The sequence below is a fragment of the Molossus molossus genome, unplaced genomic scaffold, assembly GCF_014108415.1.
Source record: "Molossus molossus isolate mMolMol1 unplaced genomic scaffold, mMolMol1.p scaffold_m16_p_12, whole genome shotgun sequence".
NCBI lineage: Eukaryota > Metazoa > Chordata > Mammalia > Chiroptera > Molossidae > Molossus > Molossus molossus.
The window spans coordinates 27,035,717-27,063,623 of NW_023425347.1; the positions used below are offsets into that span (position 1 = coordinate 27,035,717).

Genomic DNA, 27,907 nt, shown 5'->3' on the forward strand with positions numbered 1-27,907 from the left:
ATGGACTGTGACTCGGTCTCGGGAGAGGGGCCGAAGCGCCTGTCAGACCGCCGGCGGCTTCTGCTCTTCCTCGCTGGCCGCTGTGGAAGCCGGGGCGGCCGGGGCGTCCTGGCGCGCCTGTCCGCACTCCCGGAAGGTCTAGAGGCTCTGGTCCCCCACGCGCCGGCGGCCCGCGTGGCCTCGCGTGCTTCCGCACTGTACCTCCTGGTGCTGCTGCCCTCCCCGCGCCTGGCTGCCGCTGCCCTGCGCCGACCGCCGGGAGACTGGGAGCGCTCGCGCCTGGGGCCTTCGGCTGCCCCCGCCGGGCGCTGCTCGGCTTGGAGGTGCCAGCCCGGACTCGCCCCGGGCGGCGCCTGTGCAGCCAGCCCTCTCTACCTGTGCCATGGCCGGGTGCCCGCCCTCACTTCCTCAAGGAGAGGTAGGGTCTGGCGTCTCCGGAAAGGGGGCTCACCTCGCGGGGCTGGGGCAGTGGGCTGGGTGGAGCTTTTGCTTTGACCGCCCCGGGAGACCCAGACGTCCGGTCACTTGAGGTCACCGGGCTCCTCCTAGGGCGTGGGGACGAAGGTCTGTCTGGCCCCACCCTCCTGGTCCGCGGTATCCTGGGCTTGGCCACTAAGAAGACCTGAATTACTCGGATTACGTGTACAAGGGTTTGGGCGCAAAATTGGAATGGATTTGGGGAGGGTGCTGCGTGCTGGGGCAGTGCGTGGTGCACGCCCTGGTGCAGAGCTACCACGTAGGCGCTTGCGTACAGGTGGCTGTTGTGACAGGTGCTCCCCTTGTTGCAACTCAAGTGAAGGATGTGCAGAAGACTTGCAAGTTTGAGAAGTGGAGATCTGGAAATGAAGGCACTGTTTTACGATTTAAGTTTAAACTCGAATGCATTCGTGGATTCATTCATAAAGTAGGAGCTCCTACCCTGTACCTGGCACTTTCCTAGATATTTGGGATCTGCCAGTCAACAAAATGCCTTCCTTCTTGGAGCTTAATTCTAGCAAAGGAGATGATATAATATGTGTTTAAATAGATAGATATAGGTGTGATTTTTATATATGCATAATCTGATATGTAGGAAAAAATAGAAGTGGTAAGGCTTAGGAAGTGGGGTGGGCTTCCAGTTATGAATGTAATAGTGTCATCAGAGTAGGTTTCATTGAGAAGGTGGCATTTGACTAAATACTTGAAAGGAGCAACGGCAGTCACTGCCCTACATGAGAATAAGGAAATCTAAACAGGCTGAATTGACTAGATAGCAAATTGTTGATTAAAATGTCATCCTTTGGGGTAACGTTTATTGGCAAAAATATCACTTTGGGAGTGTATTTTTCCATCAGTAGCCATCAGTAACCACTGTGGTAGCTTTTTTTGTTTGTTTGTTTGTTTGTTTTTCTCAACAGAAATGCCCAGTAAATGTTGTCTGCACCTAAAATCTAAGAAGACCCTTGGCTGGGGGAGAAACTGATTGGTAGAGCAACAAAGTGAACAAAGATTTACACACACAGGGTGGGGAATGAGTCGTGAGTGAACTCTGTCAGTGTCTAGCAATAATTACCAGTTAGAGATGGCTTTGACCTTTATTTCTGTACTTTGCCTTTTGGTGCTCTTTTTTGACAGGCTGGAAACTTGTAATTTATTTTCTTCTCGTAACTCAAGATTATGGAGCAAAGGGGAGAGTGTTCTTTCTCATCAGTTTTCTGTCTTTGTAGCAAGGTGATAGTGTTGAATTGGTTTCAAATTATGTCATTCTTCACAGAGTGTGGATAGATTCATAAATATGGGGAAACACAGCCAAGACAGTTAAGGAATAATGTATGCCCATTAACCATCAGCAAGTGAAAGTTTTGTTCCTTTGTCTTCAGCTTAGTGGTTTGTTTGGCGCTGAAGGTTCTAATTAGGGCTACTTAGACTTAAGGATGTTATGTATAGGACATTTGTACTTGATTCCCTCCTCTGGTCAAGGCTAACATTGGGCTTCTTTGTAAATGTGTTTTTAATATCCTTTTGATATACTGAAGTGTCCTCAAAGGAGAATTTCATATTACACTTTAACATGGCTCAGTTTACTTGCTTCCTGGTTATAAGTAGAAATTTATAGTTCTTGGGGCTCATTTTGTTGTCACAATAAAAGAGGAAATGTAAGCCTGGCCAGTGTGGCTCAGTGGTTCAGCATCGACCCATGCACTAAGAGGTCGCTGGTTCGATTCCTGGTCAGGGCACATGCCCAGGTTGTGGGCCAAACCCCCAGGGCATGCATGAGGCGGCCAGTCAGTGTTCTCTCTCATCCATGTTTCTATCTTTCTCTCCCTCTCCTTTCCTCTCTAAAAATAAGAAAGAAAGAAAAAAAAAATTTAAGAGAAGAAGAAAAGTGAGTCAGAGGTGTTCTGAATGTGAGAGTGTTGCTGCATCCTCAGCATTGCCCTATGACAGAAAGCAAACTGACATTGACTGTCAGTCAGCAGGGCTGGAGGGCCAACTGGGAAGTGGCCAGCCCTTTTCTCCACTTCTCAGATGACAATATTTCTTTGAAATAAGCTTGCAATTGTAATAAATTCTGATAATTTATTGGGGAAAAAATCTGCAGTATCTACATTGGAATTAGCTCTTACTTAGATAGTAATTGTGATGCTGTGTGTGTGCGTGTGCGTGTGCGTGTGCGTGTGTGTGTGTGTGTGTGTGTGTAGGGCATGTTGTTTTAAATCACATGAAAGATTATTTTGTTATTAGAAACAAGGAATTCGGGAGTAGACCCTTCATAAGCCAGTTCTAGACTCAAATGTTTTCAAGCTCCCTAACCCATGACAATCCAGCACAGTTCTAAGACGGTGGGGTGGCCTGTAGAGAGCCCCTTGAGAGGTACATTCATTCATCCCTTCACCCACCGATGTTTCTAGAGCTAGGTCTGTTCTATGTCAACAGACGTTCAGGGTTTCTTCTTGTGGAGGCCACTTTTTGTCCCAGGACTGGAGATGAGGAATGGAAAAAAAGGTACCCATTTATGTGGAAAGGGAAGACCATAGGTGAAGAGAGGAACACTTGCTCCCGTGATTTTTTTTTTTTTTTTTTTTTTGTGAGCATGTAATAAGATGTGCCTCCCTTAGCATAGTATCTGTCACCTGATAATTAGTGATACTCTTATTACTTTTGCCATCGTTACTCTGTCCTCTGAGCATGCTCCTAGGCCCGGTCCCCACACATATTGGACTAGACATTATGACTCTGCCCCATAATCATAAGTAGCTGGGCCCATCAGGGCCTCTCAGAGGTCAAGAGGCTGGCTGTGCCCAGTAACTGGCAATGTGACCTTGGGCAAGTATCTCAATCTCTCTGACCCTTATTTTTCCTTGTATGGAAAACGAGGGTCATAATAGACCTAAATGCCCCATAGGATTGAAATGATAATCAAATGAGTTACTGCATGAACAGCATTTAGCACAGTGCAGGGCACATAGTAAGCACCTTTAGATGTTAACTATTCATGTTACTATTGATCCATGTGACTACAAGTTATTTGAGTGCTTGTTGTATACCAAGAAGTGTTCTACGTGGAGCAGGTACGTAGTGAACAAAACCAGACACAGCCTGACCTTGCAGAGCTTAGATTCTAGAGGGAGAAGACAAACAGTAAACAAGTAAATATAATATCTGGTAGGGAGCAGTGCAATTAAAAGCATTAGAGCAGGGTGGGATCTGTGATATAGATGATTAAGAAAAGGGGTAACATCAAGCTCTTCACCGAAGAGCTTTTGGGTTCTCCTTCCTGACCTTTGCAACTTGTTTTGACCAACGAAATGTGAATAGAAGTGGTAGGTGTCACTTCTGAGAGGAATTGCAGAGCAACTGTGTGATTCTCCACATCCCTTTAAAACAGAGAAAAAGGAATGAAAAAAGAGGTACTTGTTTATATAAAAAGGGAAGATAACAGGTTAAGAGGAGAAAGGAGTTGATCTCAAAATGTCCTTCTAGACAGTTTCATGATCCAGATCTTAGAAATCATACAATTGAATGTTTGTTCTTTAATATTTTTGTCCTACAGTATGCCAGGCCCCTAACAATACAAAAATGACTAAGATTGGCTGCTCTTGGGATCGTGGACTAATAGATAAGTCAGATATCTGTCCTGGGCTGAGAACACAGATAAGGGAGCAATAAAGGCTGCTTTCTGACCTGGGTGGAGTTGGCAGAGAGAACCATATATTGTATAACCATAACCAGAAACACAATGAGTGCTTAGGAAGTTGTCAAATTAAATGAACAGGGGTAAAGAAGATGCTTAAAAGTTACCAGGTGAGAAAGGGGAGCAAACCAAGCTTAAGGATGGAATACCAAAGTATGAAAGTTTAGGAACAGAATAGCATAGGTGGCTAGAAAGAAAGCTGAAAGGTTAAGTGTGGGCCAAACTGGAACAGGCTTTGTATGCCTTGCCAAGGACTTTATAGTATAGGCTAGTGCTTCTTTGAATCTAAGGGCCCTTTATTGACCATTAAACACATACATACAGACAATAGTTGTTGCATTTTATATTTTGTCAGTCTGCAAACTGTGTGCTACAGAGTGATTATTGGGTTGATTGATCTTACTGTGATGCTTGCTGACTATGACCACAGCAGCCCTACTCTTTCCAAATAGCCAGTAAATTGGGAACCAGTGCTCTAGGCTTACAGAGAAGAATCAGATCTGTGGGGTCCTGTAAATGTCATGTTTTTGCTTACTTCGCAGTTATTTAGAGTGTAGGGGTGAAGAATTGAGAATAGAAGTTTAGCTGAAGTATCTTTTTGGTCATTTAGGAGAACTACTGAGAAAATGTTTGAACTTTGAGTTAGTAGATGAGTGTTCTCTCTTCTACCACTCTTCTACAACACCTGGCATCATTGGAAAGAAAGGACAGATATGTAACAAGATTTCCACATAGCTATGTTTATAATATTTAAATGGAAGGTTTTTATTTTATGTTGTCCATCTCTTTTTTTCCTATGAAAATGTCTTTCTTATAATGATTATAATAGTAAGGAGCGATTATGTTTAATGTCCTTTCTTGACAAAATTATAAATTGACACTGCAGTTGTTACGTTTTCTTTTGTTGTTGTTGTTGTTTTTAAAAAAAACTAGTATTGTGGTTCATGAACTACAAAAACCAGGAAACCATTACTATCTACCTCCTTCAAATGAGTACCTTGAAAAAACTTTACAAAATGGGTTGGATTTGTGGTTAAGTGCACAGAAATTCATAAAAATAATAATATACAAATTATTAGAACTCATCTCTCCAAAAATGGGCTTTTGCAAAGACATCACAAGAAAAGAAAGTGATAGATTAATATCTTTTATAAATAAGGACACTAAATTCCTCCAAAAAATACTGGCAGGCAAAATCTTACAATACATAAGAAGAAGTATACACCAAGACCAAATGGGATTTTGTCCCAGGAATACCAGGTTCATTTAATATCTGAAAATCAATTTATGTAATGCACCATATTAATAAAATAAAGGAGAGAAACCACATGATAATTTCAAAAGACAAAAGGAACTTGACATAATTCAACATCCTTTGTGACTTTAGAAAAACAACAACAAAAACTATTCATTAAATTAGTAATAGTAAGGAACTGCCTCACCTGATAAATGTTATCTGTGAAAAACCCACGGCTAACATACTTAATGATGAAAGATAGAATGCTCTCCCTTTAAGGTCAGGAGCAAGGATGTCTCTCTCATCATTCCATTCAACATTGGACTACAAGTTCTAACCAGGGCAGTTAGACAATAAAATGAAAAAGCATCCAGACTATAAAGGAAGAAGTAAAACCATCACTGGTCACAGATGACGACCTTGTACATAGAAAACTCTAAGGAATTCACTAAAAATCTACTGGAGCTAATAAGTTCAGCAGGATGCAAAATCAATATGCAGAATATATGTTTAAAATATTCAAAAATTAGTTTTATTTCTATACACTAGCAATGAACAATCTGAAAAACCTAAAAATGAATTCCCTTTTAAAAGAATAAAATGCTTAGGGATAAATTTAACAAAAGAGCATAAAATTTGTAGTCTGAAACCTACATAACATTATTAAAGAAATTAAAGACCTAAATAAATGCAAAGACATTCCATGTGCATGGATTGGAAAACTTTAATATTGTTGAGATGGCAATACTCTCCCACATAGTAATCAAGAAAATGTAGAGGATTCCAAAATGGCAGTGGAGTGAATGGAAGCCACACAGACCATCTCCCAGGACCAAACTGGAATTACAACTAAAATAAAGACAAATTGTTGGGAAAAAGCAACAGAAAAGGAGCTGGAGAGGACCCATATAACCAGGGACAGGAAAAAAAGGACACTGAATCGAGCCTGGTAGGTGTGCAGCAGCACGAGAGGGTGGTCTGGGAGCCCACAGACAGCAGCTGTTTTAGCTGTGATCAGCTCCCTCAGGGTTAAAATCCCAAGCTGGCTCCACAGCCCAGAGAGCCGGGACAGAGCACTAAATTAGCTACAGCTACTCACCTTGGGCTCTGGCAGAAGGAGGGTGGACTGAACTGGAACTATGTGGGGACACTCGGGAATTTGGAGGGTGATCAAAGTTTTTGCTGAGTCATGGCCACACAGGACGGTGGCCATCTTGCTCAGGGAGCCCCTTCCTGAAGCTCTGGGGAGAAGCAGCAGCCCCTCCCTGGGAGATTTAACCCCACCCCGCTGGGCCAGAGAAATGCAAACTGAGGCTCATTAACAACCAGCATCTGTCCTGCACCCAAATCCTTTTATGCTGAACACCTGAGGGAGTTTTTCATTCAGCTGAGGGCTACAACCAAAGGCTCATTAAGTAACTGAGACTAATAGCCTCCAGGCAAAAAGCTAGAGAACAACTGAACCTTTCCTGGACTTACAATTCTACCCAGGAAAGTAAGACTTGACAGTGGTGTTTAACATGGATCCTCCCACACTCATCCAAACCCAGTATAGGGAGCCACAAACAGTAGAACACCCACAGGGAAAATTTGGCAGGCTCCAAAACCCACTGAGATAGCCAAAATGGTGAAACAAAGAAACAAATTCCAAATGAAAGAACAAGAGAACTCTACTGAAGATGAGATCAATGAAATTCAGTTAAGCAAGTTATCAGAGGTTGAGTTCAAGAGCCATGATCATGCGGAAGCTCAACAGCATGAGTAAGGAGTGCAACATCATTAGTAAAGATATAGAAACATTGAAAACCAACCAAGTAGAAAAGAAAAATGACATGACAGAAATAAAGAACTCTTTGGACGGTCTAACCACCATAGTAGAGGAAGCTGAGGACCAGATAAGTGAATTAGAAGACAGGGTAGAAAAAAATCAATCAATCTGAAAACCAAAAGGAAAAAAACAATTTAAAAACAGAAAGACAGCTTAAGAGAGCTGTGGGACAACTGGAAACGTAACAACATTCGCATCATAGGAGTTCCAGAAGAAGAACAAAATGAACAAGGGCTAGAGAATATATTTGAAGAAATAGTGACAAAATACTTCCCTAACTTGGTGAAGGAAGAAGGCATTCAAGTTCAAGAAGCACAGAGAGCTTCTTGTAAGAAGAACCCAAACAGGCCCACACCAAGACACATAATAATTAAAATGCCAAAAATTAAAGACAAAGAGAGAATCCTAAAGGCAGCAAGAAATAAGCAACAGGTTACTTACAAAGGAACTCCCATAAAGGCCATCAGCTGACTTCTCAACAGAAACACTACAGGCCGGAAGGGAATGGCATGAAGTAATCAAGGTTATGAAAAACAAGGATCTGAATCCAAGACTACTCTATCCAGCAAGGCTATCATTCAAAATAGAAGATGAAATAAAGAGCTTCCCAGACCAAAAAAGGCTAAGGGAATATAATGGCACCACACCAGTGCTGCAAGAAATGTTAGAAGAACTGCTGTAATTAGTAGAAGAAATGGGAAGAAAAATATAACCACAATAAAAAATGGCAACAAATAAGTACATATCAATAATAACCTTAAATGTAAATGCACTGAATGCTCTGATCAAATGACACAGAGTATATATGTTGTTTACAAGAGACCCACCTCATCACAAAAGACTCACATAGGTCGAAAGTGAAGGGATGGGAAAAAATCTTCCAAGGAAATGGAAAGGAAAAAAAAGCTGGGGTAGCAATACTCATATCTGATCAAATGGATTTCAAAATGAAGGCCATAACTAGAGACAAAGAAGGCCACTACATAATATTGAAAGGATCTATCCAACAGGAAGATATAACCTTGCTAAACATATATGCACCCAATAGAGGAGCACCAAAATTTATTTAAAATCTTCTGGAGGACTTCAAAGGAGAAATCAACAGCAATACAATCATAGCAGGGGACTTCAACACCCCACTCACATCACTGGATAGATCCTCTAGACCAGTGGTTCTCAACCTTCCTAATGCTGTGGCCCTTTAATACAGTTCCTTATGTTGTGGTGACCCCCAACCATAAAATTATTTTTGTTGCTACTTCATAACTGTAATTTTGCTACTGTTATGTCTTAGGCAACCTCTGTGAAAGGGTTGTTTGACCCCCAAAGGGCTCATGACCTACAGGTTGAGAACCACTGCTCTAGACAAAATAAATTGACAAGGAAACAGAGACTCTAAATGATGCACTAGATCAAATGGATTTAATAGACATCTACAGAAAACTACACCCCAAAACTGCAGAATCCACATTCTTCTCAAGTGCATATGGGACATTCTCAAAGATAGACCACATGTTAGGACACAAACTAAGTCTCTACAAGTTCAAGAAGATTGAAATTATATCAAGCATCTTCTCAGATCACAATGGCATGAAACTAGAAATCAATCAAAACAAGAACATGCAAACACATTTGAACACATAGAAGCTAAATATCATGTTATTAAACAGTGAATGGGTTACCAGGGAGATCAAGGAAGAAATTTAAAAATTCCTGGAAACCAGCGAAATTGAACACACAACAACATAAAATCTATGGGATGCAGTGAAAGCAGTTCTGAGAGGGAAGTTCATAGCACTACTGGCCTACCTCAAGAAACAATTCTAATTGACTATCTAACCTCACGACTTAACTAGAAAGCAAATAAAAAGAAAACCCCAGAGCAAGGAGAAGGAAAGAAATAGTAAAGATCAGAGCGGAAATAAATGACATTAGAGACCAAAAAAACAATTCAAAAGACCAATGAAACAAAGAGCTAGTTCTTCGAAAAGATAAACAAGATTGATGGACCCTTAGCTAGACTCACCAAGAAACAAAGAGAGAGAACCCAAATACACAAAATCAGAAATGAAAGAGGAGAAGTAACGACTGACACCACAGAAATACAAAGGATCATTAACAAATACTATGAACAATTATATGGCAACAAATTCGACATCTAAGCGAAATGGACAAATTTCTAGAAACACATAGTCTCCCAAAACTGTACCGCGAAGAGATCGAAAACTTGAACAGACCAATAACAACTAAGGAAATTGAAGATGTAATCAAGACTCTCCCAGCAAACAAAAGCCCAGGCCCACACGGCTTCATGGGGGAGTTTTACCGAAATTCAAAGAAGAACTAAAACCCATTCTCCTCAAACTATTCCAAGAAATCCAAGAAGAAGGAAGGCTTCCAAACTTGTGTTATGAGGCCAACATAATTCTCATTCCAAAACCAGATAAAAAAAACTACAAAAAAGAAAACTACAAACCAATATCCCTGATGAATATAGATGCCAAAATCCTGAACAAAATGCTAGCAAATCGGATCCAGCAATACATTAAAGAAATTATTCACCATGACGAAGTGTGATTCATCCCAGGGATGCAAGGTTGGTACAATATTCGCAAATCAATAAATGTGATACACCACATAAACAAAATGAAAGATAAAAACCATATGATCATATCAATAGACATTGAAAAAGTATTCGACAAAATCCAGCACTCATTTCTGATAAAAATGCTCAGCAATGTAGGAATAGAGGGATCATATCTTGACATAATAAAAGCCATATATGAGAAACCTACAGCCAACATCATACTCAATGGGCAAAAACTAAAAGCATTTTCCTTAAGAACAGGAATAAGACAGTGATGCTCACTTTTGCCATTCTTATTTAACATAGTACTAGAAGTCTTAGCCGTAGCAATCAGACATGAAGAAAAAATAAAAGGGATCCAGATAGGAAAGGAGAAAGTGAAACTGTCATTATTTGCAGATGACGTGATATTATACATAGAAAACCCTAAAGACTCCATCAAAAATCTGCTACATTTAGTGAACAAATTTGACAAGGTAGCAGGATACAAAATTAACATCAAGAAATCTATGGCATTCTTATATACCAATAGTGAACTCACAGAAAGAGAAAATAAAAAAACAATCCCATTTACCACTGCGGCAAAAATAAATAAATAAATAAGATACCTAGGAATAAACTTAACCAAAGAAGTAAAGAACATATTTGCAGAAAACTACAGGACATTGAAAAAAGAAATAGAGGAAGATATAAAAAAGTGGAAGCATATACCTGGTTCATGGATTGGAAGAATTAACATCATTAAAATGTCCATACTGCCTTGGCCAGTTTGGCTCAGCGGTTGGAGCATTGGCCCACGGACCAGAGAGTCCTGGTTTCAGTTCCCGCTAAGGGCACGTACCTCGGTTGCAGTTTGTGCCCAGCCCCGGTTGGGGTTGTATGGGTGGCAAACACTCAATATGTCTCTCTCACATCGATGTTTCTCTCTGTCTAAAAACAAAATAGAAAATAAAATGTCCATACTACCCAAAGCAATCTATAGATTAAATACAACCCCCCTCAAAATACCAAGGACATATTTCACAGAACTAGAACAAATACTTCAAAAGTTCATATGAAACCAAAAAAGACCCTGAATAGCCACAGCAATCTTGAAGAAGAAGGACAAAGTAGGTGGGATCACAATACCAGATATCAGGTTATACTACAAAGGTAATCAAAACAGCCTGGTACTGGCACAAGAACAGGCATATAAATCAGTGGAACAGAGCAGAGAACTTGGAAATTGACCCAAGACATTATGCTCAATTAATATTTTGACAAAGGTGTCAAAAGCATTCAATGGAGTAACAACAGTCTCTTTAATAAGTGGTGTTGGGAAAATTGGACAGCTACATGAAAAAGAAAAGAAACTAGACCATCAACTTACACCATACACAAGAACAAACTCAAAATGGATAAAAGACTTAAATGTGACTCGTGAATCCATAAAGATCCTAGAAGAAAATGTAGACAACAAAATTTCAGACATCATATGCAGCAGAATTTTCACTGATACATCACCTAAGGCAACAGAAACAAAGGAAAAGATGAACAAATGGGACTATATCAAACTAAAAAGCTTCTGCACAGTAAAAGAAATAACCATCAAAATGGAAAGGGAACCCACTGTATGGAAGAGCATAATTGCCAATGATACATCAGATAAGGGTTAATTTTCAAAATATATAGAGTGCTCATACAACTCAACAAAAGGAAGACAACCCAATTTAAAAATGGGCAGAGGACCTAAATAGACTCTACTCCAAACAGGACATATAAGTGGCCAAGAGACATATGAAGAAATGCTCAGTGTCACTAATCATCAGAGAGATTCAAGTTAAAACAACAATGAGGTATCACCTCACACCTGCCAGAATGGCCGCCATCCACAAATCATCAAACAACAAGTGTTGGCAAGGGTGTGGAGAAAAGGGGACTGTAGTACACTGCTGGTGGGAATGCAGACTGGTGCAGCCACTATGGAAAAGAGTATGGTGTTTCCTCAAAAAATTAAAAATTGAATTGCCATTTGACCCAGTGATCCCACTTCTAGGAATATATCCTAAGAAGCCTGAAACACCAATCAGAAAGAATATATGTACCCCTATGTTCATAGCAGCACTATTTACAATCGCCAAGATCTGGAAACAGCCCAAGTGTCCATCGATAGATGAGTGGATAGAAAAGCTGTGGGACATATATACAATGGAATACTGTGCAGCTGTAAGAAAGAAAGATCTCTTATCCTTTGAAACAACATGGAGGGACCTCGAGAGTATCATGCTAAGCAAAATAAGCCAATCAGAGAGAGACAAATACCAATTCATCTCACTTATTTGTGGAATATAATGAACAAGGTGGCCTGATGAATGAAATAGACCCAGAGACATAGAAAGGAGTATGGTTCAGATTGACAAACTTCAGAGAAGGCGGGTGAGGGGATGGATGAGATGAACCAAAGAACTTATATGCATGTATGCATAACCAGTGGATATAGACAACAATGCTGGGGGTGGGAGGAGGCAGGATGGGGAGTAGGGTATCTGGGGGGGGGGGAACATCTGGTAACAAAAATAAATTAATAAAAATTGGAAGGAAGGAAGGAAGGAAGGAAGGAAGGAAGGAAGGAAGGAAGGAAGGAAGGAAGGAAGGAAGTTAGTTTTTAGCACTGGCTAAAAACAGACATACAGATCGATGGAATAGAATGAAAGACCCAGAGATAAACCCTTACTTTATAGTACACTGACTTTTGACCATAGTCACATGACAGATTATGGGAGAAAATGGTGTTGGGACAACAGGACATCCACATCGTTCAAAAAAATGAAGTTGAGCCCTGGCCTATTTGGCTCAGCAGTTAGAACATCAGCCTGCGGTCCAGAGAGACCTGGGTTCGGTTCTAAGGGCGCGTACCTCGGTTGCAGTTTGTCCCCGGCCCATGCGGGTGGCAGCCACTTGCATCGATGTTTCTTTCTCTCTCTTCCTCTCTCTCCCTCCCACTCTATCTGAACAAAAAATGGGGGGAAAAAATGTCCTCGGATGAGGATTAAAAAAATAAAATAAAATAAAATAAAAAGATAATAACAAGTGTCGAGGGTGTGGAAAAATTGGAATGTTAAAGGGCACAGGCACTTTGGAAAGTAGTCTGACATAACCTCATAAGGTTTAAATAAAGTTACTATATGGTGCAGCAGTTCCACTCCTAGTTATGTACCTAAGAGAATTGAAAACATGTTTACAGAAAAACATATACACAAGTGTTCAAAGCAGCATTATTCATAATAGCCAAGAAGGAAACAGCTCAGATGTTCATCAATTAATGAATAGGTTAAATAAAATTGGCATATTTAATACAATGGAATAGTATTTGGCAAGAAATACAGTACTGACACATACTACAAGGTGGATGAATCTTGAAAACACCATGCTAGGTAAAAGAAACCAGTTACAGAATACCACATATCTTATTGTGTACATCTGCAGTGTCCAGAGTAGGCAAATCCATAGAGACAAAGTATGGATTTGCCTGGCAGTGGGGGTGTAGGGAGTTTGTGTGTAGGGTTTCTTTTGGGGATGATGACAGTACTCTAAAGTTGATTGTGAGGATGCTTGCACAATTCTGTAAGCATAATAAAAACAATCAGATTGTATATTTCAAATGAAGGAGTTGTATAGTATGTTAATTATGGTTCAATAAAGCTGTCGTAAAGAAAAAACGCAGGCTTTTGAGGTATACCTGATTTTTTCATGTTGCTGTGTTCCTTTTGTTACCACTAGGTCCTGTTTTGAACTTTATTGTCTTTTCCATTCTAGAACTAAGCCTCTCTGCTGGGTGCCTGCAGCTGGAGCACAAACACCGAGATTTTACCTCCTCTGGGAATAGGAAGCTCTACTTTGACACCCACGCCTTAGTGTGCTTACTCGAAGAAAATGGTAATTCTCTCTCTGGTCATCCTGTGCCATAGAAGAACAAAATAAATTGTGACTTCTCTTATGATTTCATCTAATTTCTCATATTTCTCTTTGACTTTTGAGTCTACAGGTAATCTTTTGATCAATCATCATTTTTTAAGTCCTCATGTTTTGTTAAAGGACATTTTTACTTCATTGGTACAGTAGAAATATTTCCCACACATTTGTCCAAGTGAAGCATATTGTTTTAATATCTCTGGAAATGCAGTGTTAACGATAAAAATTTGGACACAAGTCAGCAAAACTCAGGGGTGGTTTCTTATGACAACTATCTAAAACACAAAAGTGATAGTTTTATTACCATGCATCTTGTGTGTTTTTACAGTTTTTATGAAATTAAAATGTTGCTGAACGGCAATTATTGATAACATCAACTCACTGTGTTCTTTAAAAAAATTCAGACTAGCATTTTCTCTTATTACTATTCTGTTAATATAAAGGATTGTTCTGACATCTGACATTTGTTGAAAGCGCACTTAGTATATAGGTAACATTCTTATATTTATTTAATCTTATCTAGACAAATACACCAATTATAATTCTCTCTACTGTGACACACATATTCTCAAAATCAATCTCACATAACATAGATTATGCCTTGGAAATAATTATATAAGTGATTTTTACTTCATTGAATAAGTATTGATCGAGTCGTGCATGATCACATCTGAAAAGCTGCCCTCTGTAGATGTACTAAACTTGCCCAGGTCAAGGTGATGGAATGAATTCTGTGCTCCTGTGGGGGTGTTAGAAGCTCTGGGTTCACGCCATGCTGGGTTCTAGTCTAGGCTGTCCTTTTATCCTCAATTTCCATTTCCTCATTGTTGGCATGGGCATAATAAGAATTCCAAAGAACCTTCTGAATATTAAATGAAATAATGTACTTGAATGCACTTTGGAAAAACTGTCAAATGCTGTATAATAATTTTTACAAGCTTTTCTTCTCAAACTTGAAATAGTAGGCCTTTTTCATCAAAAACTTCTTTTATTGGCAAAAAAGAAAAGTGGGAGTGAGAAGGCGACCATCTAAAAGTATCTGGACAAGCAGAAGTCTTCCTACTTTTTTCTTCTTATTCTTTTTTAAGTTTTAATTGATTTTTAGAAAGGGAGAGGGTGAGAGAGAAACATCGATGTGAAAGCAACATCTCCATTCTCTGCCTCCTGCATGCTCCATACTGGGGATCAAGCCCACAGCCCAGACATGTGCTCTGACTGGTAATTGAACTGACAACCTTTTGGTGCACGGGACAGTGCCCAACCAACTGAGCCACTCTGGTCAGGGCTCTTCTTATTCTTATTTTTATTCTTCTTTTTTGAGGGTGAAGGGGGTGGACCTGTGTGTTTGTATTCAAAGTAACCAATTGTAAAAAGAGATATGAGAGATAGTGGGGGCGTTTCAGCATCCAATAGGTATTTGACGATATTAAGGGAACTTTTATTAAGTGTAACAATGGCAAGGTAGCTGCAGTGGACTGTAGATGACCGCCAATCCTTCCAACAAGAAGTGGAATTTATTTCCCCTTTACCTTTCTCAATATTTATTTCTGTATTTATTTAGACAAAAATTGTATATGTTTAAAATATGTTTTGGTATATATGTACTTTCTGCTTTCCTTGGTTTCGAACCTTGGCCTGTGAATATTTGCATATTTCAAGGCCAGTGATGTGAGGATCCCCTGAAGTGTATGCAGGGTGTGAAGTTGCTGAGATCGGCCATGGATGTGTAAGTTGTCTGGGTTAGAGTAAGGCCAGGAAGAACCCTTCAGGGAATATTCCCTCCTTTATCTTTTTTTCTTCAGTTATGTCTCCTGACTAACAAAACTTGCTATATGTCTGTAATCTCCCTAACTCTGATATGCTTTGTTCTCTCATTCCTACAAAAAAAATAATTTGCATCTAGTAACTCAGCAGATTTTCAGGCTTCTGCGTTTCCTTATCCTCTTTCACCTTCCACAGGTGCTTGTTAAATTGTAAGGCTCTGGAGTTTGTTTGTTACTGTCAGCATAAGTTCCTTTTCAGTCTCTATTTTTCTTTTCTTCATAATTGCCAAATCTCATTATGTGTAACTATGAATTTCTCTTAAAATTTTAAAAATTGAGAAAAACATGTTTATTTTCAAAAAATTAGGAAGGCAGAAAAGAAACACGAAAAATTATTCTGAATTTCAATGTCCCAGGGCTAACCACTATTAACATTTTGGTGGGTAACCTTTTGGGTGATTTTTCTAGATGTGCATGACCTCCACGTCGAAAATTAAAGGATTTTTAATTAAGTGAAGGGAGTAGGTCTTAGAAGGTCTTTTTGTCTCCTTTAAGTCTGTGCCTTGTTTTTCTTTTTTTTTTAAATGATAGTCTCATGCATGATGTCATTCAGATTATATCATCTATAACTTTATTCAAGCAAATGTGCCATTAATTACTTACAAGAGTCAATAGATTCTTTTGAAATTCTTATAGATGGACATATTTAATAGAAAGAATTACTTTCCAGGGACCTGGTTTTAAGCATTGTATTATAATTTTCAATGTGAAATATAAATTACTGCCCTGGCCGGTTTGGCTCAGCGGTTAGAGCGTCGGCCTGCGGTCCTGAGAGACCCGGGTTCGGTTCCCGCTAAGGGCGCGTACCTCGGTTGCAGTTTGTCCCCAGCCCTGGTCGGTTGTGCGGGTGGCAGCCACTCGATGTGTTCCTTTCACATCGATGTTTCTCTCTCTCTCTCTGTTCCTCTTTCTCCCTCCCACTCTACCTGAACAAAAAATGGAAAAATGTCCTCGGGTGAGGATAAAAAAAATATATATATATATAAATTACTATGTAAAGTTATTAAAAACAGTAATACTGCCAAGTTGAATCTTAATATAATTCAATTCAGCATCATTTATTGAGTATGAAAGAATATTTTTTTCCAGTTTGGGCCCCCATCTTAGTGACTAAAGATAATTGTGGAGGAAAAACAAAAAACTGATTTTAGCATTAACTGTCTTTGCACATTAAATTAACTAACAGCTAAATTACAATTTCTGTAGTCAATAATTTAACTTATGCTGGATATAAAATAAATGAGCTTTTCTACTTAAGTAAATTTTTTTTTACTACTATATACATTTTCAAATTAAGGAAGTCACATCCATGAAGAAAATAAAAATTAGACATTCTCTGAAAACATGATTTTTGACACCTAGGAAGGACATTAGAGAGCAGTTAGCCCGACTGCTCATTTTACTTGAGGAAACAGACAGATGTGACTTGTCCTGAGTGACAGACAGACACATCATAGCCTGTGACCATAGACTCCTCATCCTTCTGCCACAGGCTTTCTACCTGCTTCTTGAATTCAGACATTCCCCTCAGTGTGTAAGTTTGTGTTTTCTCCCTTTCTATGAAGATTTTTTTTTCTTTGTTGACAACTAGAGTCCCCTGAGTATGATTATCTTCGTGTGTTTGCTTAGGGTTTACTACTCAACAAGCAGAAATCATTGTATCCTCATTGGTCAAGATCACAGAGACCAACATGGATATTGTTTATAAAAACATGGTCACCAAGATGCAACAGGTAAGCTTTGTCAGGGCACTTTCGTAAATCTGAAATCTAAAAGGAAGATGTCATTTATAATATATATTTTTGATAATGTTCTGTTGAAAAGGATATAGTTGATTTTAACCATAGTTGAGAGGCAAATTATTACAGTGGCATAAAAAGTATTTATTCAAAGCTATTTAGTGAACTCTTACGGAATCATTATGCTTGAAATTCACCATGCTTGGAAAGTCTGTATGCTTAAAAACTGTTTCAGTCCACCATGTTTAATAAATGGAGGTGTGGCCAGAATTAATAGTGTGTTTTTGAGCCACTGGTCCGCAGACTGCCACCCTTTTAACTGTGATTCACTAGATAATGGTAATGGACTTGACTTTGTATTCTTTTCCTTTTCTCATTTTGGAGTAGAGGGTGACCTTGCTGAACCTGTTTTCTTGTGTTCACACTAGTCCCATTAAGGTGATACCAGGTAGAGACCATGGGAGCTGTGCTTCCTAGACAAGACTAGGTTATATGTTTTGTTTTCCTTTTCCTAGGAGATCACTCTTCAGCAAATAATGTCTCAGATTTCTAATGTGAAAAAAGATATGATTATTTTGGAGAAGAGTGAATTTTCAGCCCTCAGAGCAGAAAATGAGGTAAAACTAAACAGCCACTTATCCTTATAAAATGCTCTCTATTCAGACATTGAGATATACACACACAGAAGTGCACAAGTAAGTGAACATCTCTATGAATCTTCACAAAATGTACACTACCAGTTGGATCAAGAAGTAGAACATTACCAGCACCCCAGAAGGCCTGCTTCCGCCCCTTCTGGTCACTCCTCCCACGCAGGTGACCACTGTCTTGGGTTCTATCACCATTGACTGATTTTGCCTATTCTAGAACTTGAACTGATGGGATCGTCAGTGTATCTTGCTGCAGTAGGTTATTCTTTATTGTCTGTGGTGCCATATGAATATGCCACATTAACCTACTGTGATGCATATTAGAATTGTTTCCAATGTTTGGTTATTATGAATAAATGCAGCTGTAAAATAGCCCTTAGTTTCTTGAAGTGTGACATATAGGGTCAGTGTCTGAATGCTTTGCATCTTCCTTGAGTTTTTAGTCCTATTAGAATCCCATAAAGGAAGTTCATTTATTACCTATTTGATAGTCCTAGTCTTACAAGAAATCTTCTGGCAAAGATTGCTAGAAAAAGATAAAGTCTGAAACTCTCACAATTGTCCTTGAAGTCAGCTGTTTGAGGGCATTTAGTTAAGAGAAAAATTAAAGGAGGTACTAAAGAAAGCAAGGTCTCTGATGGCAAATGTATATGTTAAAAAAAATTATACCATCCAGGCACGACAGTGATGACGTCTCCTCCAGAGACTGTTCCGTTGATGTTGTATTCTGAATGTAGCCATCTTCACGTTGAAGGAGGGAAGAACTTGTGCATAAATACATGTTCTGATGCTAATTTATTACCAAGTTTTATTTTTCTTCTAACCTTCTAAACATATCCTTGACTTGTCTCTTTTTAATGTGTTTTTAGAAAGTAAAACTTGAACTACATCAGTTAAAACAACAAATAATGGTAAGATCCTCAATCCTGTTTGTTTGCTTGTTTATAATTACCTAAGCTTAATAATAAATAGCATGTCAGAAATACTTTGTATGTCCTTAAAAACTTAATTCTATGTTAGATGTTTGTATAATATATCTCAAAAGTACACATTGAAAGATTTAGCTAAGAGCACAGCCAATGAATAAATTACTGATGTGTGTAACCAAATTCATTAAGAAAATTGTGTTCTAGGAGGAATTAAGTCATTTTCAGATTTTAAAAAATCTCTGAAGTATCCATTAAGAACCTTTTTATTCTCTTAGAAGAGAGTATCTTTAGAGAATTTGATTTTAAAATGCTTAGCATTGTACCAGTTGTTTGATGTTTTTAAGTGTCAAGGACATTGATGAGTAAGAAAGAAGGCTTTATTTAAGCAAGAATGTAATATTTTACTTCTTTGAGTCCATTTCTGCTTTCCAAAGTTGTCTAAGAAACAGCATTAATCATAAATTCCACAAGGATATTATCTTGGGAATCTTGAGGTTAAAGGCAACAGTGACTCACTCACTCTGGGTTAATTTAAGCATAAAAGGGAATTATTTGTGTATATAACTGGGAAGTCCCAAAACAGGGCTGAGTCCAGACATGGATTGGCCAGAGTCTCCCCAGTCCCTGGTCCCCAGCTATGTGAGTCCCTGTGCTGCCCCTTCCCTGGGCTGCAGCCTTACCTAGAAGCTGTGGAGGCAGCTTTCCTGGGCTTCACACACGGTGGGTTTGGATTTCTTACTTTGGATTTCTTTCTTTCTTTGTTGTTTGCCCTCCTACTAGGATGAAGTGCTCAAAGTCCGAACAGATACCAAATTAGACTTCAATCTAGAAAAGAGCAGAGTAAAAGAACTGGTATGTTCCTTTATTAAAAATAGAGTACGAGTTAAATTCTTGCAGGATGGAGTGATTGGTCAAGTCTAAGTTTATATGCAGTTCACAAGTACTGTTAAATACTCACCTGTATATTATTGTTAGACAATTTTTTCTTTATTTTAATTATATTTTGGATTAGAGCTTTAATTTGATGCTTTCATAAGTAACATTAAAATTAAAATCTTGCCCTGGCCAGTGTGGCTCAGTTGGTTGGAGCATTGTCCTGTACAAAGAGGTGGCAGTTCAAATCCTGGTCAGGCCACACTCCTAGGTGTTTGAGACCCCTGCAGGGTGTATATTAGAAGCAACTGATCAGTGTTTCTCTCTCCCTCTCTTCCTTCCTCTGTCTAAAAGAACAACAACAATAAAACACTTTAAATGTAAAGTTTAAAACTTTAAAATATTGGTCAAATAAGTTTGGATCTTTTTTTGTTTATGTATCACTTAGACATTAATAAATTAAACTCAGTCTTGATCTATTTCAGTCTGACTTAAACCTGTACAGGTCCTAATTTACAAAAGTTAAGTTGATTATCTGACTTGAATAATATTAAATTATTAATATTAAATTTTATACCAAAATTTAAGATTTAAAAAATATTTCCCTATTATCTTTTCCTTAAATAGAGAAATCTTAATGACTTTACTGCATTGTTTTATTTATTTATTTATTTTTATCCTCACCTGAGGACATTTTTCTATTTTTTGTTCAGATAGAGTGGGAGAGAGAGACAAAGAGAAACACCGTTGTGAAAGGGATACATCGAGTGGCTGCCTCCCGCGTGACCCCAACCAGGGCCAGGGACAAATTGCAACTGAGATACGTGCCCTTGACCGGAATTGAATCCACGACTCAGTGGTCCACGGGCCGACGTTCTAACCACTGAGAAAACCAGCTACATTTACTGCATTGTTTTAAAATGCAAATTCTAAATGAGTGAGTTATGTTAAATTGAAACTTTTAATTAGGAAAAGTAGTGCTGCACATTTGTTACCAAAAAGAGATCACCAAAGGGGTCGTGCACAGGAACTACGAAAACTGGAAATACAGCTCTGTTGCCCTTGCCTTTTCGAAGACAGTGCGTAGAAATACAGTATGTTTTCCCTCAGAGCTTTCACAGTAACACTTTTTTTAAATTGAGATATAACTGACATATTAGTTTCAGGTGTACAACATAATAATTTGATATTTATTTATATGTTGCAAAATGATCACCACAGTAAGTCTGGTTAATATCCATTATCTTATTACAAAGTTAAGAAATTTTTTCTTGTTATAAGAACTATTCAGATTTACTCTGTTAGCAGCTTTCTAATACTGTATACAGTAAAGTATTATTAACTCTAGTTGCCATGTGGTACATTACATACCCAAGACTTACATTTGAACTGCAAATGTGTACCTTACCCACTTGACCCATTTTGCTTATCCTCCATCTCTCTCCTCTGGCAATCATCTATCTGTTCTCATTATCTGTGAGCTCCTGGGGTTTCTTGTTTTTGTTTTTTTAATTTCACATATTAGTGAGATCATACAGTATTTGCCTCTCTGTCTAATTTCACTTAGCATAATGCTCCCAAGGTTCATCCATGCTGTCGCAATGGTGATATTTTTTCTTCTTTTTTATGGCAGAATAATATTTCATTTGATATATATACTATATATCTCATATTTTCTTTATCTATTCACCCATGAATGGATTTTAGTTGCTTCCATGCCTTGGCTATTGTAAATGCTGCTATGAACATAGGGGTGCAAAAAGTTGTATGTTTTAATCTTTATGTGTTGGGTTGCCTCTGATTTTTAACCCATCTACTTATTCAGGCTTTATTTAGATTTGACAACATTGGGTAGATACCTTTTCTATTAGCATAATGAGCAATGGAGCATATAAAGCATTTTTCACTAACATAGAAATGGATACATGTTCAGAAACCCAGTACTCACAATTGTTCATTGTCTTCTCATTTTTCACAGTTTGTTTTTAACCAAAATTTGCTATGATGGATGATAAATGAAACTGATATTGAAATGCAAACAGGTACTTGACTATATTTTGGAACTGCCTCTGGATTCAAGAGTTAAGCTGAACTTTGTTATACCAAATAATTATTATGTTCATATTACCTGTCTTTCTGGGGGTTTTTTTTTGTTTTTGTTTTTGTTTTTGTTTTATCCTCACCCGAGGACATTTTCCCATTTTTTTGTTCAGGTAGAGTGGGAGGGAGAGAGAGGAACAGAGAGAGAGAGAGAAACATCGATGTGAAAGGGACACATCGAGTGGCTGCCACCCGCACGACCTACCAGGACCGGGGACAAACTGCAACCGAGGTACGTGCCCTTAGCGGGAACCGAACCCAGGTCTCTCCGGACTGCAGGCCAGCGCTCTAACTGCTGAGCCAAACCGGCCAGGGCTGTCTTTCTGGTCTTAAAACACTTTTCAACCATAAAGATTAAATCACTTAGTGATCACTAGCATATGACTAGTATTTAGAAGAGGAGAAACTCTTTTGGTTACCTTTGTTCTTATGGTTTGTGTACTTAGCAAAATTCTGAATTCACTTTTTAAAGTTTTTTTTTTTTTATTGTTTTAGAGAGGGAGGAAAGGAGTAGAGAGAGACAGAGAGAGACAGAGAAACATAGATTTGTTGTTTCACATATTCATGCATTTATTGGTTGATTCTTGGATGTGCACTGATCGGGGATCAATCCTAACACCTTGGCGTATGGGGATGATGCTCTAACCAACTGAACTACCCAGCCAGGGCTAAATTCCCCTGATCCAGATGCTGCCTGTTGTCACCCAAGCTGGAAAGACATACACCTAGAAGGTTGGGAAATATGGGATGTGAGACTGGATTAAAACCAATGAATTTATGTGATTTACCAACCAGCTGAGAAGTTATTCTTGGTAGTTCTAAACTGAGATTACTCCAGAGTGCAGGGCAGTAGTGTATTACTACGTAGCTACTGTGTATTTAGCATGCATTGATGAAGGTGAGTCATTTGACCTTGTTTAATAAAGTTGTAATGTGCCAATTTCATTAACTAGTGATATTTACAGCCAGTTTCAAAAGTAGTATGGCCTCTAAACTGTTTTGGGATGCAGGAATTTATTTTTTAAATTCATGACAATATCAAGATGTGTTTTTGTTTTTGTTTTTCTGTTGGCTGAATCCAATATTGATTGACTTACTGAAGGCCAGAGTTTAAAGGTGTGAAGAAAATCCAGTTCCCCCCTGCCCTCTGGTGGTGATCTGATGAATAGCTCTCTCCTAGTCTGAAGGCCTGACATTTAAAGACAGAGATGAGCATTCTTTGGTACTGTAACTAGTCCTTACTTTGGGATTTGGGGACGTCTTCTTCTCTTTTAATTTACAAGCAATGCTTGTTTTTTGTTTTTGTTTTTTATTCCTCACCCGAGGATGCTTTTCTATTTATCATCAGATAAAGTGGGAGGGAGTGAGGGAGGGAGAGACAGAGAGAAACATCGACGTGATAGAGCCACATCACTTGGTTGCTTCCCACATGACCCAATCAGGCTGGAACGAACAGCAACCGAGGTACGTGCCCTTGACTGGAATTGAACCCACGACTCATTAGTCTGCGAGCCAACGCTCTAACCACTAAGCCAAACCAGCCAGGGCAAGCAATGCTGTTTTATGTAGACACGGGAAATTTTTATAGCTAGAAAGTTTATAGATATTTCAAAATATTATTTTCCCCTATAACAATTTTTAGTGAAAAATGTTTAATTCTTCACTTATAGATTTACATTTGTTCAATTAAATCCTAATGCCCACTACTAAGGAAATATATCTGATTTTGGTCTCAGTGTCAACAAAATTATACTAAATATTTGCACGAACATTATCGCCTAAGGCAAGATACAATTTTAATTCTGGGTAGAACTAGTTAGTTCCTTTAGTAACACTGGATTATGACTATGCCGAAGTGGATTTGTTTGTTTGTTTTAAATTAAATGTGATGATATAGTATATTTCTTGTATTTACATTGTTTATAATCACAAGGCAGCATCTATGTCACAGAATAATATTCCTTGAAACTATTCATTCCCAACTTTATATCTTTTGTCTGTTTCAAGTTTTGATTGTAGTTGTGATGGGATAGCCACTAACTGGAATTATTCCTGACTTTTTCAACTCTCTCTTATCAAAGCCAAAATGTGTATGACTCAGCATCCATCTACATTGGTCCCAGAGAAGGCTGGTATAATAGTGGGAGGGACCTAGAGACATCACAGCGAAGAGATGAAAAGAGAAAAACAGCAGAGAGAAAGGTGAAGGCTGGCAAAACAGAACCCAGATATTGGAGCGATGAGTGAATATAAATAAGGAACCTCAAAAAACAGATCTCAAGAAGAGGGTCAAGTAGGCTACTTCATCCTGGAGGCAATTTCTAGTGGTACATATTCTTGGAAGTAGTGAGTCCAGAATATTTAAGACATTAGAGAAGGGGAGAGAGAGAGAGAGATCAGAATCTGACCTTTGTGACGTGTCTGTTTCAGTATTCATTAAACGAAAGGAAGCTGCTGGAAATGAGGACAGAAATGGTGGCATTGGTAAGAAATGAGACTGACTTTTCTTGGTCATTTTATTTGTCTCTGCTTCATCCCGTGCATCATTATTGCTATTTGTAGTGATGTGTTATAAGAAAATATGTGCAGGTTTAGTGTCATAGGATTTTTTAAATTGTGGTAAAATACACATAAACATTACTATTTTAAGTGTGTAGTTTAGTAATTTAGTGCATTGACATTATCATGCCACCATCACTACCATCCATCTAAAGAACTCTTTTCATCTTGTAAAACTGAAGTTCTCCCCATTAAACAATAAATCCCCCAGCTCCTGGCAACCACCATTCTGCTTTCTGTCTGAATTTGACTAATCTAGGAACCTCATATAAGTGGAATCATACAGTATTTGTCCTTTTGTCTCTAGCTTATTTTCACTTAGCATAATGTCCTCAAGGTTCATCCATGATGTAGCATGTGTCAGAATTTCCTTCCTTGTTAAAGCTGAACAATATTCAATTGGATGGATACACCACATTTTGATATTCCTGTCTCTGGACAGTTGGGATGCTACCACCTGGTGGCTGTTGGGAATAATGCCGCTATGAACATGCGGGTGCAAATATCTGCTGGAGTCCCTGTTTTCAAGTTTTTGACTGTATACCTGGAAGTGGAGTATCATAGGATTTTTTTGTACTTAACCAAATACCTGATTATCTTAATAAAAGTTTAAATCTCAGTGATTGAAGAATAATAAGGAATGGACATAGATTTTTTTTTAATTGTATTTTTAACTTATGGCATGCATTTACTTCTCTTCCATCCTGTATTACCTGGGACCTCTGAAATCTACGAGAGACTTCCATGAGAGAATATTGAATATTCCTCTGTAATACTTTTCTGTTCATCCAGGCATTTATTTTCTCATTCATTACCTGAATTGTTAGCCATAGGGAACTGTGTACTTGCCTAGAATTTTTAGTGAAACATTGCCAGTGCTTTGATGCATTAATGAAATATGTCAACCCCTTTATAACAGCCAAACTCACCACCCTTTGTGAGAATTATGTATCTGGTTTAACTGTATTATATTTGGGAAAGAACACAAATAGGCCTTTGGTATAACCAAGCCTCATAATAGAACACTTGGTGTTTGAACTGTAAAAGAAGGAAACTTTTCAAAATGTGAATAGAAATAGTATCAAGGCAAGCAGTGTTGCTTTTTGATTATCCAAGATTCTGTTCTTTGTTTTTTTAAAGCTTTTTTTATACCTTTCATTAGGGGAATTTAGAAAGATGGGGCATACTCATTGCTTTTGAGAACAGACTGGCTTCATAATGTTAACCTTACTTATAGAGCAATCAATAATGTACAAAAGCTTTTTTACATAGATTATCGCATTGGATTCTCTACACAGCCTGTGTGGAGGAAGGGCTAATGGTATTTTTTTTTTCTTCCTTTTTTCAAACAGAAGAAAACAGGCCTAAATGTACTAAAGGCCCTGACCAACGCAACATAGCACGAGGTTAGCAGAACTAAGATTAAAGCCCAGGTCTCCTTAATCTTAGCCCTGTGCCCCTTGTCTGCACCTATTGGGAGGAACTCTCAGGACTGACAGCGAGGGGAGTATATCCCAAGTGGTATAATGCTGTGAATCTCTTTGTTTTGAAAGCACGCCCAGCAAGACCGAGCTGTCACCCAGACAGACAGGAAGATAGACACCGAGGTTGCTGGCCTCAAAACCATGCTCGAGTCGCACAAGCTTGACAATATTAAATATTTAGCAGGTAAGCTGCTTTGTATCTATGTAGTTAAAACAAGCTGCAAATAAAATAAAATGTATAAAATAAGTCAGACATATTGCATTTCATTGATTCTAACATATTTTTTCATATTTTAATATCTTTGAAATTGGCAAGCATCCCTCTTCCAATGGATAATCATACTATAGTTTCATCTAGTTATTTAAATTTTTTTAAGTGAAATTCAAGACAGAATATTTGATAAATAGAATGAAAGTCTCTTGAGTTGGGATCTTTCTGCTTCAATTGGTGACCCTCTTCATAAGGAGTTATTTGCAATTTTTGAGCCAAAAGGGGGAATAAAGATTCAGGTACAAAAAAATTAGCCATTATTTTAACTCAAATTTAGTATTTTGTGTTAATCAATATTTTAAAGTTACAATAGTATTAAGAAGTGAAATTTTGGCCTGGCCAGTGTGGCTCAGTGGATTGAGCGCCATCCCGTGGACTGAGAGGTCCCGGTTCAATTCCCGGTCAGGGCACATGCAGGGGTTTCAGGCTAGATCCCCAGTAGGGGGTGGGCAGGAGGCAGCCGATCCATGTTGCTCACATCGATGTTCTCTCTCCCCCTCTCTCTAAAAAAAATCAATAAAAACATATTTTTAAAAAAAAGAAGTGAAGTTTTGCTCATTAAGTTAAAGGCACACAGCCCTGTACAAGACATGTGCTTTGTGACCACAGACTTTTTGTAATTCTAAAGTCACATTGAAAAGTTTTCTTGAATAGTGTATACATGTGTACTTTGAAGATGATGATTTCAAGGTGTGGCCTTTTTCTATGGGCAGATGTTTCATGGAATGTGGCACGTCAGTGAACAAGTTTCCTAGTGTGTGTGATAGGTGGATAAGTGTCTCTGTTTTCTTAAGACAAAGATGTTCCCTCAAGTAACTGCTAATATAACTAATACTGTGCTCAATTATTATTTTCTTACAGGGTCTGTATTTACATGTCTTACAGTAGCTCTGGGATTTTATCGCCTGTGGATATAATGAAGTGTCTATTTAAAGAGATCTCTATTGTTTTGCCTTGAGAATACCAGATTGTGCTTTTCCCCCTCATTTCAACTTTTAACACCGATTTTTATTTAATGCGTGTTATTTATTTTGTGCAAATTATGGACCTATAACCCAGGCAAAGGAGCCAGGAGTTTTGTAATTGCTCCTTTTGTCATCTCTCTTTGGTTGACTTGATGACACTGAGTGGTGGTGGACGGCACACGGAGGACTCCACCCAGCTGGATCGGTGAGCTTGGCCTAACCTGTGGGACATACCAACAGTCAATATTTGTATAACTGGACAGTTGTAAATATTTTGTCACACAGAGGATTTGGAGTCCCCATTTAAAAGACCCATTGGCTTTACTGAATGCTGAAGAACCACTGAAACTAAACCAAGAGCAATGAATCCTCTTCACCTCTGCCCAGTCCTAGCATCTGTGGTCCCTGTGTTCGAGTTCTGTTTCAGCTCTCTGGTTGGTTTGTTAATGACACACTGTGCTTTACAGCCAAAGGATGATTTTTTCTTTTAATTTCCATTGTCTTAGTAAGTTACTGTTATGGTTATTTTTTATGTGCCTTCCAGCTAGAAAATGTTGTTGCCTAATGAAGTGTTGTAATTGTAATGGGGACTCTTGTACCTCTAGATTTCTTTTCCTCCCTCCCTCTCTCCCACCCACCTGGTCCTTCTTCCCCTCCCTCATAATTTGAGAGCTATCATAATGCTCCATTGCCTGCCTAGAAAACTTGCAGGTTCTTGGTGTGGACATCTACTTCAG

General features: G+C 38.5%; 1 protein-coding gene across 1 annotated transcript; it reads left to right on the forward strand.

The window, feature by feature from the left end:
* Positions 1-27,140, forward strand: MCUR1 (mitochondrial calcium uniporter regulator 1). Its single transcript, XM_036257392.1, has 9 exons — positions 1-418; positions 13,622-13,741; positions 17,230-17,333; positions 17,855-17,956; positions 18,859-18,900; positions 19,699-19,770; positions 24,322-24,375; positions 26,004-26,118; positions 27,067-27,140. Exons 1-9 carry the CDS (start codon positions 1-3, stop codon positions 27,120-27,122), a joined length of 1,083 nt encoding a protein of 360 aa, XP_036113285.1. The 3' UTR covers positions 27,123-27,140.
* Positions 27,141-27,907: the final 767 nt, after the last annotated feature.